Below are 17546 nucleotides of genomic sequence, written 5' to 3' on the forward strand. Positions count from 1 at the left end.
TTCCATGTGTCCATAATTTTGCAGAATCATTTCCACGGGCCACTAGTAATATGAAGCCATCATCCAGCTAATTTATCAGTGTCACTAAAGAGTAGTAACCGAAACAGCCATACATCTGGAGCCAAATGTTCTGCTTCTGTTCCATCCTCAGAATCAATCTGATTCTAGAGAAAACTTGTGGGTTAGTTGCTCAGCTGTGAAAGTCAAATGTGGACAATGAAATGGTCTTGTGTGTGTGCACATCCGGTGTCCATTTGCCGTTCTGCAATCTGCTGGATGCCTCCTTCACCTCCTAAAGTTGTTTTGCCTCAGTACTGTTTTGTTCCTAACAAAAGAAAAACAATGAAATGGAAAATCCTTTTTTAAAAAACTGTTCAGTTTAAATTGAACCATAGAAAAATAACCATATTGAGTGGGACATTTTTATCCACAAGAGAAATGCACTTCAAAAGGACTAATAGAATTCTTTTGTCTCATGCCTCAAGTTAATTATACAGAGAATTGCTTGAGATAAAGAGAAAATACTTCTGCAGCACATTTCAGGCATATTATGCAGAGTAAATGTTTGCCGGCAGCCCAAATTAAGATCTCTGTTCTAACCTTTGAAAATTGTGTTCTGATGTAATGTTTCTCTTCACCAAAATGTTTTCATGATATTAGACATGTCCAATTCATTGCCTTGAAATGAGTCATTTGCTTCAACGTTGCAGAAGTGTTTACCCTGTGAGCAGGACGCGTGATTTTGTCCAGCGCTTCCTGTTTGGTAGGCTCATCTGAGGCACTCCGTATGGTCAGCCAGCTCCCAAAAAAATGGTTTCTTGTAGGCATACCTTTCTGGAGGAAATCCAGAAACATCCCCATGATGATTGACATCATGTTAGAATAGACTTGAAAGGGATGCATCTGGACTGTCAGTTAACTGTCCGTTTATTGCTGGAACAAAGAGTAGACTTACCCTTGTATTTTTTTAGCTTCCTCTTGAGGGATAGTGGGATCTTAAGTTATATATTAGATATGTCTTACAGTAGTAAGCTTAGCCAAGGTTTCTAACAAAAATAGCTTTTTTTGATAAGTCCAAAATAAAAGTGAAAGAAAATAATCATTATACTAGCTGCTCAGTGAAGAAGCCAAACTGCTAACAGATAATAAAGCAAAGGTAGAAATATTCAACTCCTATTTTGGTTCAGTCTTCTCCAAACCCCCTCCCTCCCCACCATAGTATCCTCCATAGGAAATTATGAAGAGCAGGGTGAAGGGGCAGGATTGAAGTCTGAGATTGATAGAAACTTGGAGAAAGAATCTCTTTACTTGGAATGAAGTTAAATCTCCAGGACTAGATGAATTACATCCTATGGCACTGAAGGAATTAGCTGATGGTCTTGCCAAACTCCTCTGTAAAATTGTGAAGAACTGGTGAAATCCCAAGTGATGGGAGAATAACAAAAGTTGTCCCTACCTTCAGAAAAGGGAAAAAGGAAGATCCGGCAAGCTACAGACAAACCAGTCTAATACCTAGAATGATTGTAGAACATATCAAAAAGAGGATAGCCTATGATCACCTTAAAACAATGTGATAATTACCAGTATAATAACAAATATTGTCAGACTAATTGATAGGGCAACTCAATAGATTGTGGGAATGCTGTAGATTTAATATATCTTGATATAAGCAAGGCATTTAACAACCCACTGATATGCAGATTAACAATTATGTAACGGGTGGATGGCATGAAAATTAAGTGAATATACAGTTGGCTTGAAAATTGCACTCAAAAGATTCTCATCAATTTGAAGAGAGATCAAGAGGAGTGCCACAATTGGTCCTCTTCAATAATTTCATTAATGAGTTGGATGGAAAGGTGGAGGGAAAGCTTATGAAATTTGCAGATGATACAAAATTGGGTGGATAGGTAATATAGAAATAAAATTCAGAATGATCCTGATAGATGGCCTGAAAGCAACAGAATCAATTTCAAATTCTTCATTTAGGAAACAAAAAACAAAATGTACAGCTGTACAATGTGGGAAACCTAATCATGATGGTTCTTGGGAATAGTATTTGACTGCAAACTAAATATGAGCTAGCATTTTGATGTGGCTGGAAAAAAGGTAATACAATTTTGGACTGCATCAGCAGAAACATAATTTCCAAAACACAGGAATGAATTCCACTCTATTCTGTGTTGGGCAAACTCTGCCCCAAGTTCTGTGTCAACCTCCGAACCGCACCACACTTTAAGAAGGATTCACAGAAACTTGAAGAGTTTCAAAGAAGGACAACAACGATGATGAAGACCATGGAGGCTTATCAGAAACAGATTGAAAGAGCTGTGTATGTTTTGCCTTGAGAAAAACATGACTGAATATGATAGCACTCTTCAAATAGCTGAAAGGATTTCACATAGAAGATCAAGACCTGTTCTCCAGAGTGGTGAACATGAAATTGTGGATATAAGTGACAGAAATGCACTTTATTTATCCTGCCACAATCTTGTGACCTTCAGCAGTTAGTGAAGTATTCATGAAGTAGTGAATAAGCAAATTTTGCAACTATGTTTAATAGGTTGATGAGCATTCACACACACAACAGTAACTTTCACCAGACCATCACAAGAGATCTAAAAAAAAAGAAAAGGTTTGGGTTAGAAGAAAAAATGTGACCTTAATCATTCAGATTTTTCTATAGACAACCATTTGGGGAATTCTTTGTTTAGTCATTTATATATTCCAAACTAATTGACAAAGATGACTTAAAAAAAAATCTGATTATTACATAGTGGATTTCCTGAAATATTAATTAATTCTCTTCTAAATTACATTAATTGCTGATAGAGCACCATAACATATTGCACATTGCTAAGCAGTAAAACATGAGCTTGTGCTGATTTTTTTTTTTGTGGTTATGACATAATTTTTCCTAGCAGAAATTTAGACATGAGTAGTGAAGAGGTTCTTACTGTCAAAAAGGTCAGCAGCTGAAAAAAGAAATGCTTCTCTCTTTAGGCACCAAGGCAGAAGATAGCAAAAGGTGTGACAGTCAGCAACCTTTCAGTGGCTCCACCGTCCTTCCATTTGAATAACATTCACTCTGTCTTGCCTATTTCTCACCAGGATGCAGAGAAAGGTCAGTCACAGCCTCTTCTTCATTCTGCTGGGGCCCCATTTGCTATCTTTGCCTTTGCAAATATAACATATTGGCCATGGAGACTATTAGCCTAGACCACTGGTTGGTGACTGACTGGTACTGGTTGCTGTTTCTCTCTTTGTTACACATTGTAGATCTGGTTTGGGCCGTGGGCTGAGAAGTACATCTGGTGGCTTGTCATAATTGTCTCCTCTCCTGCCTGCTGCTGTTTCAGCTGGAGGAGGTGGAAGAAATACCTTCTCTGGTCCAGTCTTCACTCTGTCTCCTCTCTGAGCTCCATAGTGTATGGAAGTAAAAAATGTTACGCCTCCTGGACAAGTTGCCTTTGAAATAACCTGTGGAGCCTTGTCTTTGCCTAGGCATCCTAAATCTAATTGAAAGAGGACTGATCCCACGTGCTGCTAGGATTACTCTAGAGAAGCCACCCATTCTGCCGAAACCTGTTCCTCTCCATGAATTTCAGACAAAGTTCAAGAAACTAGATGCAGGTAGGATCAATCAAGCGGATAGTTCCCATGGTGCAAATAAAAACATCCACCATCATTTGATAAGTGACAAGTTTTCATGTTCCATAAATTGTAAGAAAGGGTGCCAGTTTTTGCAAGGCAATGGTTCCAGCTGTAGAAACTTAGCAGGTCTTGTCAACTTGCTGGAACCATGCTTGTTCATTGTACTGGGTTTATAGGCCACTGCAGTCACGGACAATCCTTTATGGCCTGGCCTGCGCTATCATGCAGGCTCTTTCTTCCATCTCACAGCTTCACTTTTCAAAGTCTGCTTGTTTTCTTGCCTGTGTGGCCAGCATGTGGGGCTACTTTAAAAGCTGGTACAAAAGATGGCGGTGAGTTTTCACTGGGAGTTGGCAGCATGGGAAGACTGTGCCGATTCTGTCTCACTTGGCATTTCCAAGCCCAATTCAAAGTGCTCTTCATTATAACATTCTTCAATACAAACAGGGTGGTGGTGGGGAGAACTGTGTATGTGTGCTTAAATAAAGGCAAAAATAAAAGTTCCTCAGAGCTGAGACCTTGGTATCAGATGATATGGAAGAAGATCTATTTCATAAGTGTCCACCCTGTTCAAAGGACATCTTTGGTGCCTTCCTTTTACTGGTTCCTCCACATTCTGAAATAAGGAAAGGGCCTTTTTGGTGGTGAGTCCTGGGTTATAAAAACACTTCCTAGGAAAAATGACCTGACCTCAACATTGTTTTCTTCAAGAAACTGAGTTGTTATCCTGAGTTGATTTAAAACTGCAAAGCATGAGAGGGATCTGCTCTGCTTCTGCCCACTTGAAGCCCAAGGGGCATTACTTCAGCAGTGCATCTTTTATTAGAGTGTTAATCTCTAATCTGTTGATTGGCTGTGCATTGTGGGTTTGTTTGTTGTTTTTTAATGTAGGCAAGAAAACAGATCTGGCCTCGGTACAATGTGGCTTTTGTGATGGCAGAATTATATTTTTGAGCATTTTGAGCAGCCTGACATTTACTTTTCCTTGAAGCTTTTAAAGTCCCTTACCTGTACCATAGATGGAGCTCCGCAGGGTGAGAAGATAGAAACGCCTGCCCTCCCTTATCAGAAGCCCACCCACGTGTCCAAGTACCAAGGCAAGGAGAAGAAAGGAACCAAGGGAAGCATCGCCCCACCGCCATCCTGCATCTCGGTGGTTTCCTCCAAGAGATTCAAACTGCAACAGCTACTTCAGGCGATGAGACAAAGGGAGTCAGCCACCTCTTCTGTCTGTTTGGTAAAGGTACGAGAGTACACGCTTCTGCAGCATGTAAGACCCACCAGACCCTGGCAGGCCAAGTTCCTGTCACAGATGTCTTTTAGATGTTATCAAATTTTATGTAACTTCAGATATTATCATGCTATGTAAATTTTAGATATCATCACATTTTTGTAGTTTTAGATGTTACCACATTTTATGCAGTTTGAGATACCACCTCATTTATAGCCTAAACAGAGATTGCTCCTTTTGGATTTTACTCATGGGTTCTAATCAGGTTATTTTATAGATGTACAGGTAGTCCTTGCTTACCGACCACTCGTTCAGCGACTGTTCAAAGTTACGACAGTGCTGAAAAAATAACTTTACAGCCCATTTACAACCATTTACGACCTTCATGGCATCCCTCAATCATGTGACCACCATTACAGTCAGTGCACGTCCTGTGCCTGACCTGTGTTTTTTTCTTTTTTTTTTCCTCCTTGCAGAGTGGAGAGATTGGAGAGGAAGGGATTGCAAGAGAATATGCTATGTACTCTTCTCCACATCAAGAGCAATGCGATCGCGCCAGCAGCAGGAAAGAATCAGGCGAAGGAGAGATTGCCTACAGAAATCACTTGCTTTTTTTCTCCCCCTCCCCCACCCCCACAAAGTGGAGAGATTTGAGAGGAAGAGATTTCAAGAGTACTGTAAGCTGTTTCTGTAGCATACCAGCGACTCTCAGCCCTGGGCTGCCGGTGCAATCGTATTGCTTTCAATGTGTAGAAAATCAAACAGCTTACTCTCTTGTAATCCTTTCCTCTCCAATCTCTCCACTTTGCAGGGGGGGGAGGGTTAGGCAAAGGAGAGATTGCCTACAGTAATCGTTTGCTTTTTTTCTCCCCCCCCCCCAGAGAGATTGGAGAGGAAGGGATTTCAAGAGAGTAAGCTGTTTGTGTAGTGTGGCCCGCAGCTCCCGGCCCCAGGCTGTGGCGCAATTGCATTGCTTTTGATATGTACAAGACAGTAAGCAGGCGCTCAAGCATTCCAACGGGCGGGGGAGTGGTTAGGAGGCAAACAAAAGCCAAAGGTATGAAACTGAGTAATCTTATCTCTTTCCAGTCGAAAAGCACAATCACAGTCAATTGATTTCCCACTTAGCGACCACTTTGCTTAGCTGCAGGTTGCAGGTCCCGATTAGGGTTGTTAAGTGAAGATAACCTGTATTTTAATTTTGTCTCCAATGTTATTTACTGGTTTCTTAAAATAGATTTATAGGTGCTCACAGATCACTCATGGACACCCTTCTTGTACTGGTCTAAGACTGCAATAAACTGACTGACTGACTGACTGACTGACTGACCTACCAGTAGCCATTTTAGTACACATTTAAGCGCCTGTCAATTTTCCTGGTTGATCCCTAAGTTAAGGGGCCTGTCTGTCCTTCCTCCCTGCCCCACTAAAGTGAGTTACATGAGAAGACAACATACTTCCACTGCTCATGGGGGGCCCTTCCTCATATCTGTTTCTCTTCTCTCTCTCCTTAGACCCCAGAAGCGATACCAACAGAGAAATTCAAGAATGTGCTTTTGGAGCTTGAAATACCTGTTTGTAAAGGCGTCATTGACTACACAGCGTCTGATCTGCTTCAGTTTAAGCAGCACTGCTGTTTCTTCTGGGGAAGCGTTCTTTCCTTCTTGGAACAAGTGGAGACTCTGATGAAGGACTATGCCGTGCCTTCCGCCATCCTCATGGGGAAGAAAGTGGTGGAGCTCATTCCAGATTTTGAGCTTAACCAGAGAGCAACCCAGAAGGAACTCCTCTCAGTGATAAAGAATGGGTCATCGGTTCAAAAGTTCTTAAGCCAGCCTGGCCGGAGATACAGAGGACAAAATGGCGCTGAAAAGGCAGCCACCAAGATCCAGGCAACGTGGAGGTGCTACAAATTGAGAAAAGCCTACATTGGATTCAGGCATCAGCAGTGGGCCTCGGGCATCATTGCCATCTCTTGGCTCATGCATGTTCATTTGGGGCGTGTCAGAAAGACCCTGCAGGAGTCACGGCAGAGACACCTGGAGAACTTCCACATCAGGGCCAAGGTGCCTCATCCCGACAGCTGCTTGGCCCCTTTATCTCAGCATCACTGGCTCAAGCAATTGCAATCAAATGTTCCTTTTTTTCCCCTATTTAACTCTACCCTTGTCCAAGCATATTTCATGCTTCATTAAATGTGCAGCCTTTGGTGGCTGCAGTCCCCCTTCCCCCCTGAACAACTGCTGCTTTTGCTTTGCAATGTGAAATTGGAAAAAATTCCCTTTGATTTGACTTGGGTCCTTCTTGTCAAAAAAGTATTCAGTAGATCTGGAATAGACATCTTGTTGATTGTGTTTAGCATTGCTGTTCTTAAGAGTTGCTATGAGGAACAGCTTTAGTTCTGTTCTCCCTTTCTTTAGTTTTTCCTCAGTCAAGAAGGCTTAGAGAGATTGAGAAAGTTGAATATTAAGACAGCTGGGGTCTTCAGGTTTAAAGGCACAACACAAAAGAAGAGGAATGAGCCCTTCCAATGTTGCTTGATACCTGTAGAGTACTACCATACTTTCAGTTCTATCAGCACATTATTTTTTTAAATTCAATTTATAATTGCCTTTCCCTCTCAGATAAGTGCTCAAAGGGGCTAACAGAAATTTTAAAAAGAAACAGTACAAAAAAACAAAGTTGAACACTCAAATGCTAAAATCAACCATTTAAAGCCAAGTCAAAGAGCCGTGCTTTACAGATTGTCTGAATGCTAAAAGATGGCTCCTGATCAAGGGTATCTGAGAAGAAGGCCATCTCTTGCAGGCCAGAAAGATGGCCTCTGCCTGCAGAGCATCTTCAAAAGGCCTTTCCTGAACTCTTAATGGCTGGAAAGAAGAGGTAGCCCTTAAGGCAGGCTCCTCAACCTCAGCACCTGTAAGATGTGTGGACTTCAACTCACAATTCCTCATTGAGGAATTCCCAGGATTCCTCAACCAGCATGGAATTCTGGGAGTCAAAGTCCGCACATCTTAAAGTTGCTGAGGTTGAGAAGCCCTGCCTTAGGGGTTTATCCTGGTGTCCGATAAGCAACTGGGGCAGCTCTCCTTAGCAGCCCAGCTGCTGCATTTTACACTAATGAAAATTTCAAGGTTCAAGGGCAGCTCCAGATGTGGCACGCTGCGGTAGTCAAGACAGGGTGTAGCTACGGCATCGATTCCATGTTACAGAAAGACAGTTTGGCATGGTGCTGCCTCCTTCAGCAGCAGCAAATGCAGTTCCCTCGTCACACCTACTCCTACTCTTCGCTCCTTTTCTGTGAGGTCTGTCTCTCCTTCCCCTCCTTGCAACAATACCGTGCACTTGATTTGTTGCACACAAAAACAATCTCCCTTGCCTCTGTGGCAGTCACTACTTTGTCAGAAAGTACTTAAGTTTGCAGACAAGCTTTTAATTAGTGCTCACCATTTCATTTATGTTTGCTTTCTTTTTTTTTTTTCATTCATATTCTGTTAATTAAGTGATCAGCCTCTAATCTTCCCCTGCCAGTAGCTTCATGTAGCCATCTAATTAAATTAATTGGGGAAGATGTTTTAAGTATGTGATTAAATCAATTAATATAATTTATGCCTGGCTTAACTGTACAGTGGGAAAAAGGAGGAGGGGAAGCAGCTGAAGTTTGCCTGGATCGTATCCGCTGCAGGTCCCTCCTGTCACTGATCAATGCCTTCTCTTGATTTTCAGCATCTGGCCGCCAACTGGAATCGCATCAGGAGCTCCAGGAGGACGATTATCCATATCCCATCGTTAGGTATAACGCTGTTGTCGGTGGGTCTATCAGCAACCTCTATTACCCACCGCATTATGACTCCTTGATTGAGTTCAAGGAAGGCCCTTGTTTTATTCAAATTGGTCTCGGCAGGAAAATGTTGTCGACATGATGAGAGTAATAACGCAGGGCCTTCGCTTGAAACGGCGTTTAATTTGGGGATTAAGCAAATAAAGTCATTATGTAGAGGCCGCTATTCAGCGGAGAGGTGATTTGCTGTAATTCGCTTTCATCTGTATGAAATGAACTAAAAAGTTGTATTCTCTCCCCCACCCCCTTTCCCTTTCCTCTCTCCCTCCCCCCAGAAAAACCCCGAGCAAAACCAGCAACGTTTCTGCTTTCCTTTAACAGCGAGGGAATATGGGTTTGCTTGCTTGGGTGCTGTTGCACCAATAAGCTAGAATGCTGTTTGCACCCTGCTTTTAATCAAATGTGCAGTCAAAATGATAAGCTGCATTCTCTGAAATTATTTAGTTCTAATTACGAGCAGATGGGATGGTTTATTTGCACCTTGGGCGCCTCAGCAAAAGGAAATGCTGTGGTGCACAAGAATAATTAAGAAGTTGAATAGTGGGGTGGGTTTTTTTGTACTTAAATAATCTGCAGCTTCATGTTAATTAGCACTTGGGTAATTATTTAATTACATTTATGAATTGGGGGGCTTAAAAGCTGTTTCCCTGTATAGCAGTGGGGATTGCAAACCAAGATGTTTCTCCAAAGGGCAAGCAATACCTTTCTAGGAAATTGCTGAAAACAGGAAGAGCAGCCCCCGTTTTAAAATAAACTAACTGTCTTTTAATTGGCGGAGTGCAGAAGATGTCTCTGTAGAAGATGTCAGAGAGACCTTTCTTTGAAGCGCAGGCCTCTGCGGTCCTTGCTGCGGCTCAAGAGTTTAGGGAGAGCAATTAGCTGGAGCAGCCCTTGGAAGGGACGCAGCTGAGCATCACCCTTCCGGCGTTGCTCTTCTTCAGACATCCTTTAAAGTCTCAGGTGAAGCTTGCAGAATATATATCACGAAACTCCTTTCTCCTCCTCATCATTTTTTTTTTTTTTAGTTTTTACTGCTTTTGATCAACATGCAAGCAACAATTTAGAACATCCTTCATTTCTTAAAATCAGATGTCAGCAATACCACTGCATCTTAAATCCTAGAAATCCTATCTTGGATACAGTAAAAAGACATGGAGGCTTTTCAAGAAGTGAAATGTGTTAATAGTCTAGATATCATTTTTCCTTATGTTACCAAATGTCACTGCAAAATATGCAAAAGCATTAATATCTTTTAAATAAATTGTTGCTCCTGTTTTTGAAGACATTTTACACAAAATTAAAACGATAAAAATATAACTAGAGAACTAGAGTCTTTGGAATACCTGCAGTTTTAATGGATATTTAGTTTCAGAATATATATTTTTGCCTAATCTGGGGAGGACACTTTCTAATTTCAGGGACTAAAATGGCCTTACCTGCACAGCTGAGTTGAAAGTGTCCTGAATCATTGTTCCTGGAAGAACAAACTATAGCAGAAATTTGTGGCTTTCTGCTGTGATTGTCACCACATTTGAGACTCCTTAACTGATGCCACTAATGAATAAAATCACAGATTTTTTTTTACCAAACCTGCAATTATATACATGCTTATTTTGAAATCACATTTGTTGAACCCAACTGGATTTTCCAAGTGGACTTGCACAGGATTGTTAATGACCTTTTTTTCCTTTCAATCAAGATTTTTTTTTTTATTCCCCCAAAGTGTGCTAGACATGTTTACAGAATGTTTTTCTAATTGTCCACATAGGACAACAGCTTCATCTTTAGGCTGAAGTTATACGTGGTGTGATATGCTTCCCAGTAAAAATCTTCAGGAAGAGGTTATCAGGTTTCCTGAGAGTATGAAGTAGTATTTAGGATGTTGGGCTGGCGCTGGTGAGACCCAGGTTCTAGTCCTCCCTCAACCACAAAAGCTCCTCTCTGAGCCCATCCTACCTCACAGGGTTGTAGTTGGGAAAAATGCTATGTACGCTGCCTTGAGCTCCTGGAGAAAAGTTGGGATATAGATCAAACAAGCAAATAATAATTGTTTCCTGGGTCAGATGCTTAAGAAAGATGATACTGGGTACAGTTTTAAAGTACAATATTAAATGGTTATTTTTAGATTATTACAGCACCGTTTGCAAAGGTTTGAGCTTCAGGCCCAAGGGAGGTTTGCCTTCCATAGTAGGTGAAGATACTTCTACTCTGTTCTTCTACCAGTTAGACCATTAGGGGCACTTCCTTTTTCCTCTGGAAAAGTAATTGGCATCATCTTAAGATGGAGACATGAAGCTGGTTTAGAGGCCAAAAATAAAACACACAATGTGGTGCCCTTCACTGCTCTGTGTGTGTTTGCAGACATAATGATTTGATGTCGGAGCTCTGAATAGTTTCATCTTCATTCGGGGGCTGCTTGTTTACGAAGCCCAGTTGCATTTCACATAGCTCAAGGAATAAAGCCTTTAAAAAACTGACTAACTAACTAACTAGCCTTCTCTTAGAAGTGAATGCATGCCTGTTGGGCTAATGCAAACAGTTTGAACTGAAAAAAATAAAGTAACACTTGAATAAATTTGGTGATTAATTATTCTTCAGTTGTGCTCTCTATATGGACCAATAATGAAAATGGAGCATTTCATGAACCTGTATCAAGAGCCTGTGAAAATGAAAACTTTGGGGAAACAATTTGAAGGTCATTTCATGCGCAATGATATTGAAGGGCAATCGTGTTGGTTGAATTTATGGCAGAATAATATTTTGTGGCTTGAAATAATGCTTTCACTGAGATGTTACTTTTGGTTTAAATGACAACATTTTGCTCAAATTAGAAATGCTCTTAAATTGAAAGTTGGGGGTATTCTTAATCTATGGGAATCTTCTCAGTTTTTCTCCTTTTCTGATTATTCAGGACCATAAATAAATTAGAAAGCTTAATAATGGACACAATAAGGTTGTGTCCTACAATTTCCCAAATAAATATGTGCATTTTTAAAATTAATGTGAACATTCTGGTCCATTATTTTTGGATTATGTTAGTATGAAAGGGCTTTCATCAAATTAAAATGTTGGCCTTTAGGGGTGTTACTTTCTAATGATAAGAATGGCTCTGCCCCATAGCAGTTTGTGGGACTGGATCTAACGGATGATTTTGAAAGCTTTTTCTTCTGCCACATAATCCACTAACTTCCTATTTTAATGCTACTTTAACTGCTGAATAAGAGGTCTAGATAGCAATAGTACAAACCTGGGAGAGAGTGCAAGAGAACCTCCTGATCGGGAAACCCAGCCTGGCTCTAGGTCAGTGTTTCAAGATGTAGATCAAGAGTATGGCTGGGGAATTCTGGGAGTTGAAGTCCACACACCTTAAATAGTGGAGGTTGAGAGGCTAAAGTTGCTGAGACTGAGAAACACTGATCTAGAACTTGCCCCTCCTGCAGGCAAAGCTACCCCATGTCTCTTCATGGAGCTCCATGAATTTTGAGTTAAATCCCCAACTCCCATCCCTCTATGAAATGTGTCAGCCTGACACTGGTCTGCTACCGTTTCGATTGTTTGGGACCTCTAAGGTCCAAATGCTTTAGCATCTTGGAATATCCCAGACCCTGTTTCCTGTCTGCTTTCTCTGTGCAGTTTGCCACACTGAGATCTCTTCCTTGTCTTGAGATTGGTCCCCCATCCCCATTAAACACTAGACCGAAGCAGGCAGATCTGTGGTATGGGGAAGTCCATCCCAGTGAAGGGTGCCCTGCCCTGATGGTACCGCAGGGCCAGGAATTATGGCAAAGCTGTTAAGAATGTTCATCCTAGCTTGTTTTCCAAACTAGTTGTAAAAGTGAGACTCAAAATAGACTTATATATATACAGATTTTGGCAGATTTTGCATTTTATGCAGGATCAAAAAACTAATAATCATGTTAGGGAATGGAGGAAATTTTCCCTTGGAGAAACCGTTTAATGTTTTTTCCCACTGTGCTGGTTTGTATCCCTCGGCTTGTATCCACCTCTGGAAATGCCTGAAATACTTTGTCTTTGCTTTGCCTTGTTCTGCGGGAGAACTGCCTTTTCCACCATCCTCTTGCAGCGATCCATGCAAGACCAGTTGTGACAACAACTCATCCTCTTTTCAATGCATTTACCCAAATAAATTCTTCTACCACATGGGAATTTTTTCCCCAATGAAATGTTTAGGAGCAAAGTATCAGAAACTAGGCCCCTTCACTATTATATTTTAAAGGAACCTAGTCTGCTTAAATGGATTCAATTTAGGTTTCTTTTTGATACCATTGTTTACGATAGCTAAACGGAACTTCTGTCTTCAGAAGCATATATCCGGTGATAAATACCAAAAGTAGCTCATGGCAGTTGCCTCCAAAGTCTTCCAGTAAGCCTTTTGAAAGCATTTGTTTGGCAACTGCTGAAAACAAGCTGTTGTGCTAGCTAGCAAGGTAATTTACTTTCCTATAATTAATTTTCAGTTGTCAGGTTTCATTCTATGATCTTCCCCCAAAGCCAGAAATTGAACGGTGTATCTAAAATGTCTCCTATGCTGTTTGGCCAAAATGTATACATTGGGTACAACTTTTCCACGTTTTTAGAGGAATTTCAGACCCATTTCCCAAGATTCCAGAGGCCTTAATATACAATTATAAGGAAAATGCATTGTTTTAATCTTGTTAACAGACCACTCCGTAACAGCACATCAAACCTGCAGTTATTAAGCAGCACTTGGTATTGATTTTCTGACAACTGTTCTGCTGACAATTGATCTTTTTCCTTTGCTTTTTAATGCTAAGTTTTTATGCAATTAGCTTAATTTCAAAATCTTTTTAGATGAGAATAGCCAAAAGTGTTGTATAGAAAACATCTTACAGGAATCATGCAATCACTTTGAAGTATTCTTTCTATATCCCACTCACACATTTCCAGTCCTAGAGAAACGGACTCGCCATCCATCCAGCAATGTGCTTGCAGAAACCCTAAACACCTTATATTGGAAAGGGCCCGGCAAAAGCCTGGCTTGTATTGTGTGCAAAGTAATCCAGATGTCACAGTAATTGCAAATTAAAATGCTTTAATGCGAGAGAGAGAGCAAGAGAGAGAATATGTGTGTGAAAATTCAATTAATTTTGTTTTAACGGAAAGTGTTCTAGTTTTAATTATTCTATCAGGAAAAGACAATCAAGACTTTAAATGTAGATGATTTTAGTATTTGTGATTTTAATTGTCTTAGTTTTATCTTTGGCTTTGTCTTGTATTTGCCATGTTTTTATATTAGCTGCTTTGAACACTATATGAATAGAAAGGTGGGCAATATAATTCAAGTAAAAAACAAAGACATTTGCTCATATATATATTTTAATTTTAATACATATAGATGGGTATGCATCTTGAAATGTAGAATAAAAGTTGTATGTCAATTTATTACAACATTTCTCATTAATAAACAATCTGGATTTATTTGAGTGTGGTATTAGTCATAATATCATTTTAAGATCTAGTGCTATTAATTGCTTTTCATTATGATGTCCCCCAGTTTTTACCAGGTCTTGCTCTTAGAGAAATAATAGCAAATAAGACAGTTAAAATTCATTAAGGGAAAATGCTATGTTTGAACCCGAGGATGCTGTATTTCTCCTCTTTCTGAATATTATAATAAGGAGATGCAATTTTTGTCACTAATTCTTTAAAAGACTGATTAGGATTATAGTAATATGTTTTTAAAATGCTGTGCTTCGCAAGAAAGCATGGCTGTGTACCTTATTCAGAATTAGTCCAGTATATAATTTTTTCAAATTTCAGTTGGATTCAGAACCCAGTGTAAGTATGTTGTGCTGTTTTCCTTCTTTTCTTGATAGATGAATTTGAGGTGGTGTTGGTTGAAAGTAGAGCTGAGTAGATTTTACATTATGTCTTGTTTTTAATTTTTATGGAACATTTCTGAAATGTCAATGGTCAATGGTATTTTTTCTATAAAATGCTGAATTCCCCCTCCCCAGCAGGGGGAAAAAAAAAGCAATATCTCAAGATGGCTGAGACTTGAAGCTTCTATGGATGTGATACGTGTTAATGAATTGGGATGGCTTCTTTCAGGATACCCGCAGTCGATTCGAGAGGCAGATCCAGATTTTGCTGTTCATCAAGGATCGCAGTTTGGAAGGCTGTGTGAGATAAAAGGTACCATTTCTTTCCAGCAGCTGTGCATCCATTGTGCTTCCAAAGCAAGGAGGCACAGTTCAATGGATTCATATTTCTGAGCCAACAGACTATTGCCCCCTTTGCCATTTTGACAGGATTCACATATTACGCTAAAATGTAATGGAGACGTTTGGCTTTGGATTAGCAAGTTGTATGAATCCAGCCCATTGAATCCTACAATTCAGCAAGCCATGGCTTTGCATAATGTACAAACCTAGTTAATTCCTACATAAAAATTACCAGTAGCCAGGAGTGCCTAAAAGATCATTCATTTTCCATGCTTTTCAATATCTACATGAAACCATTGGATGTAATTGTTAGGGAACGTGGTGCTGCGTGCCAAATTTATGTGGATGACATCCAGCTCTACTTCTCCTTTCCATCTTCTTCAAGTGTGTCAACTTCTTTGGGTAAGCTCCTGCATGGAACAGACTGAGGTTGGGATGAAGCATAACTAGCTAGATCTGAATCTGGGCAAGTCTGAAGGGTTGGTTGTCTACTGACGGTGTCCTTCCAGCAGGGGCAGTGGCAAGAGGCCCCTTCTGTGAGCTGTGCATGATTTACCAACTTCCTGGAAAGAGCTGTCCTGGCTTCTGTGATCCACAGGATGTTTTGCCTCCCAAATAGGTTGTTGTAATGTACATTGTGTGGGGATGCCTTTGAAGTGAACCCAGAAGTGCAATGAACCCAGAATGCAGCAGTCGGACTGGACTTCGGTGTTCCCCATTGGGAGCATGAGATGTCTCTCCAGCACCGGCTCCCCATTGCTCCCAAACCAAGTCCAAAGTGCTTGCTTTGACAACCCTGACTTGAGTCCTGCCCTGTTAGGTCACCAGCTGGCAGCTCCATTTGCCCTCGAGGGCCACCTAAGAAGGAGGCAAGGCTAGAAACCATTGAGGACCAGCAGCCACACCAATATTGTGGAACTCTCCCCTGAGATTACAGTCCCTGGCTGATTTGAAGAGAAGCCCCCAAACCTACAGTGCTTGTACAAGTTAGCACCCTTTGCACTTTCAATGAATTGGTATGATGGGTGGATTGGATTTTGTATATTCTTTTATAATTATTTGTTGTTTTATTGTTTTGTCTGATGCTGTTTTAATTAAAAGTTGTTTATTGATATTTCATGTTGGGTTGTAAACTATCACAGGCTGGTGTGCCAGGACTGTGTGAGCATAAATAGTTACTTTGATCATTTATTCCTGTTTTGTAAACTTTCCCATCTAGTTGTTTGGGGGAGGCACTAAATGCAGGATCCCACTTAAATGAAGTTCATTTTGTTTTTATTCGTGGACATTTTTGCTAGTAGGCTATTATTAATAGCAATAGTAGTAATAGTAGTAGTAGTAGTATTCCCCGTACTGCTACAAACTAGTTTCATATACCCAGGGAAACTTTACAGTTGCGCTACCTGCCCTAACACAGAACAAACTTCTTGGTAAACCATGAATGAATTTAAAAGCAGATTGTGTCTCAGAATTGCAGGTGGGCCTATTCTGAGACTAAAAAAAGCCAACTCCCACTTAATGGACCTAAAGGAGCTCGTGGGATCCCAACCCAGGTTTTGTCACTGTGTCTTCAAAAGATAACCTGTGAAAGAAGGAATCCAAGAGATACCCCAGGACTTGAAAAGTAGAGCTTCTGATCAGATCTACAGACGGAGTTCTGTAAAATTTCCGATTTTCAGCTGGGTGCGCCCTGCACTGCAGAAGACCATCAAACCAAAGGATAATAATTTGTGATCAGTCGCCGCAAATCACATCACAGGAAATTCATAGGGTGGGAGGAGAGCAACTTTTCAAAATACATAATTGATTATGTTTTGAAGGCTTTAAAGTTTTAAACATAAACTGAAGATTAAATATAGATATCCAAGACATATGAGTGCCATTGCGTGTCTTCTGGCTTGTGTAATGTGCTGTCCCCAGGAATTCAAGGTGTAGTTTTCATAACCCCAAAACTGCAGGAGAATGCAAATTAATCTGTTGTACGTTGGATCAGGGTAGCATCTAAACATTATTAAATAAATAAATGGTCCACAGGCATGTGCATGTAATTCATGCATAACTTGCCTCTTTGTGGCTCTTGATAAATAAGCTCATATTCTGTCTTTATTTTTAAACAGAATTCTGTCAAAAAGTTTGTGACCGGATTTCTGAGCCAGTTTCACAGCTCTACAGGAGATGGATGGGTGGTGCATTGCATATTGATGAGAGCTTGTGACTTTGGCGGCAGAGTCAAGTTTCCATGTGGCCCTGTTGGCCATTTAACATGGTGCTCAGTACAAACCCTAATTTATCTTCATGTGCATGTTTGACAGGAAGCCGCAGGGTTTTCCTGACAAGGAGGATATGGAGGTTTTCTATGAATGAGTCCAAAGAGTTTCCAGCACTCTTGAAAGTACCATGCAGGGAGGTGACAGGATTGTGATCACAGGGGTGCTCTGCACTGTGCTGAATACGGCCTGTGAAGCATTATGCACCAAGCTTCCTTGGAAGGACAAAGGGCAGGTGACCTAAACCCCTCTAAAGGAAATCAGCGTAAACCAGGAAGAGTTCCCTTTTTTGTTTTTCTCCTTCACTCCTTTAGTAGAACAGCAAAAAAATATTAATTTGTCAGTGG

At 40.6% G+C, this 17546-nt stretch overlaps 1 protein-coding gene across 10 annotated transcripts in view; it reads left to right on the plus strand.

Moving 5' to 3' along the window:
• IQCH (IQ motif containing H) overlaps nucleotides 1–17546 on the plus strand; it is an 85935-nt gene that overhangs the window by 19571 nt on the left and 48818 nt on the right. For 9 of the 10 annotated variants that reach the window (XM_088139224.1, XM_088139217.1, XM_088139221.1 and 6 more), the window contains 6 exons: nucleotides 3004–3124; nucleotides 3505–3633; nucleotides 4674–4897; nucleotides 6400–6951; nucleotides 8612–8678; nucleotides 14820–14903. In XM_088139224.1, coding sequence (XP_087995350.1) covers nucleotides 3004–3124; nucleotides 3505–3633; nucleotides 4674–4897; nucleotides 6400–6951; nucleotides 8612–8678; nucleotides 14820–14903 — 1177 coding nt within the window. The remainder of the gene's footprint in view (nucleotides 1–3003; nucleotides 3125–3504; nucleotides 3634–4673; nucleotides 4898–6399; nucleotides 6952–8611; nucleotides 8679–14819; nucleotides 14904–17546) is intronic. The other variant, XM_088139218.1, reaches the window with a different exon arrangement.

The sequence above is a fragment of the Python bivittatus genome, unplaced genomic scaffold, assembly GCF_059951505.1.
Source record: "Python bivittatus isolate LINGU-HERP-01145 unplaced genomic scaffold, Pbiv_v1 ctg000210_np1212, whole genome shotgun sequence".
NCBI lineage: Eukaryota > Metazoa > Chordata > Lepidosauria > Squamata > Pythonidae > Python > Python bivittatus.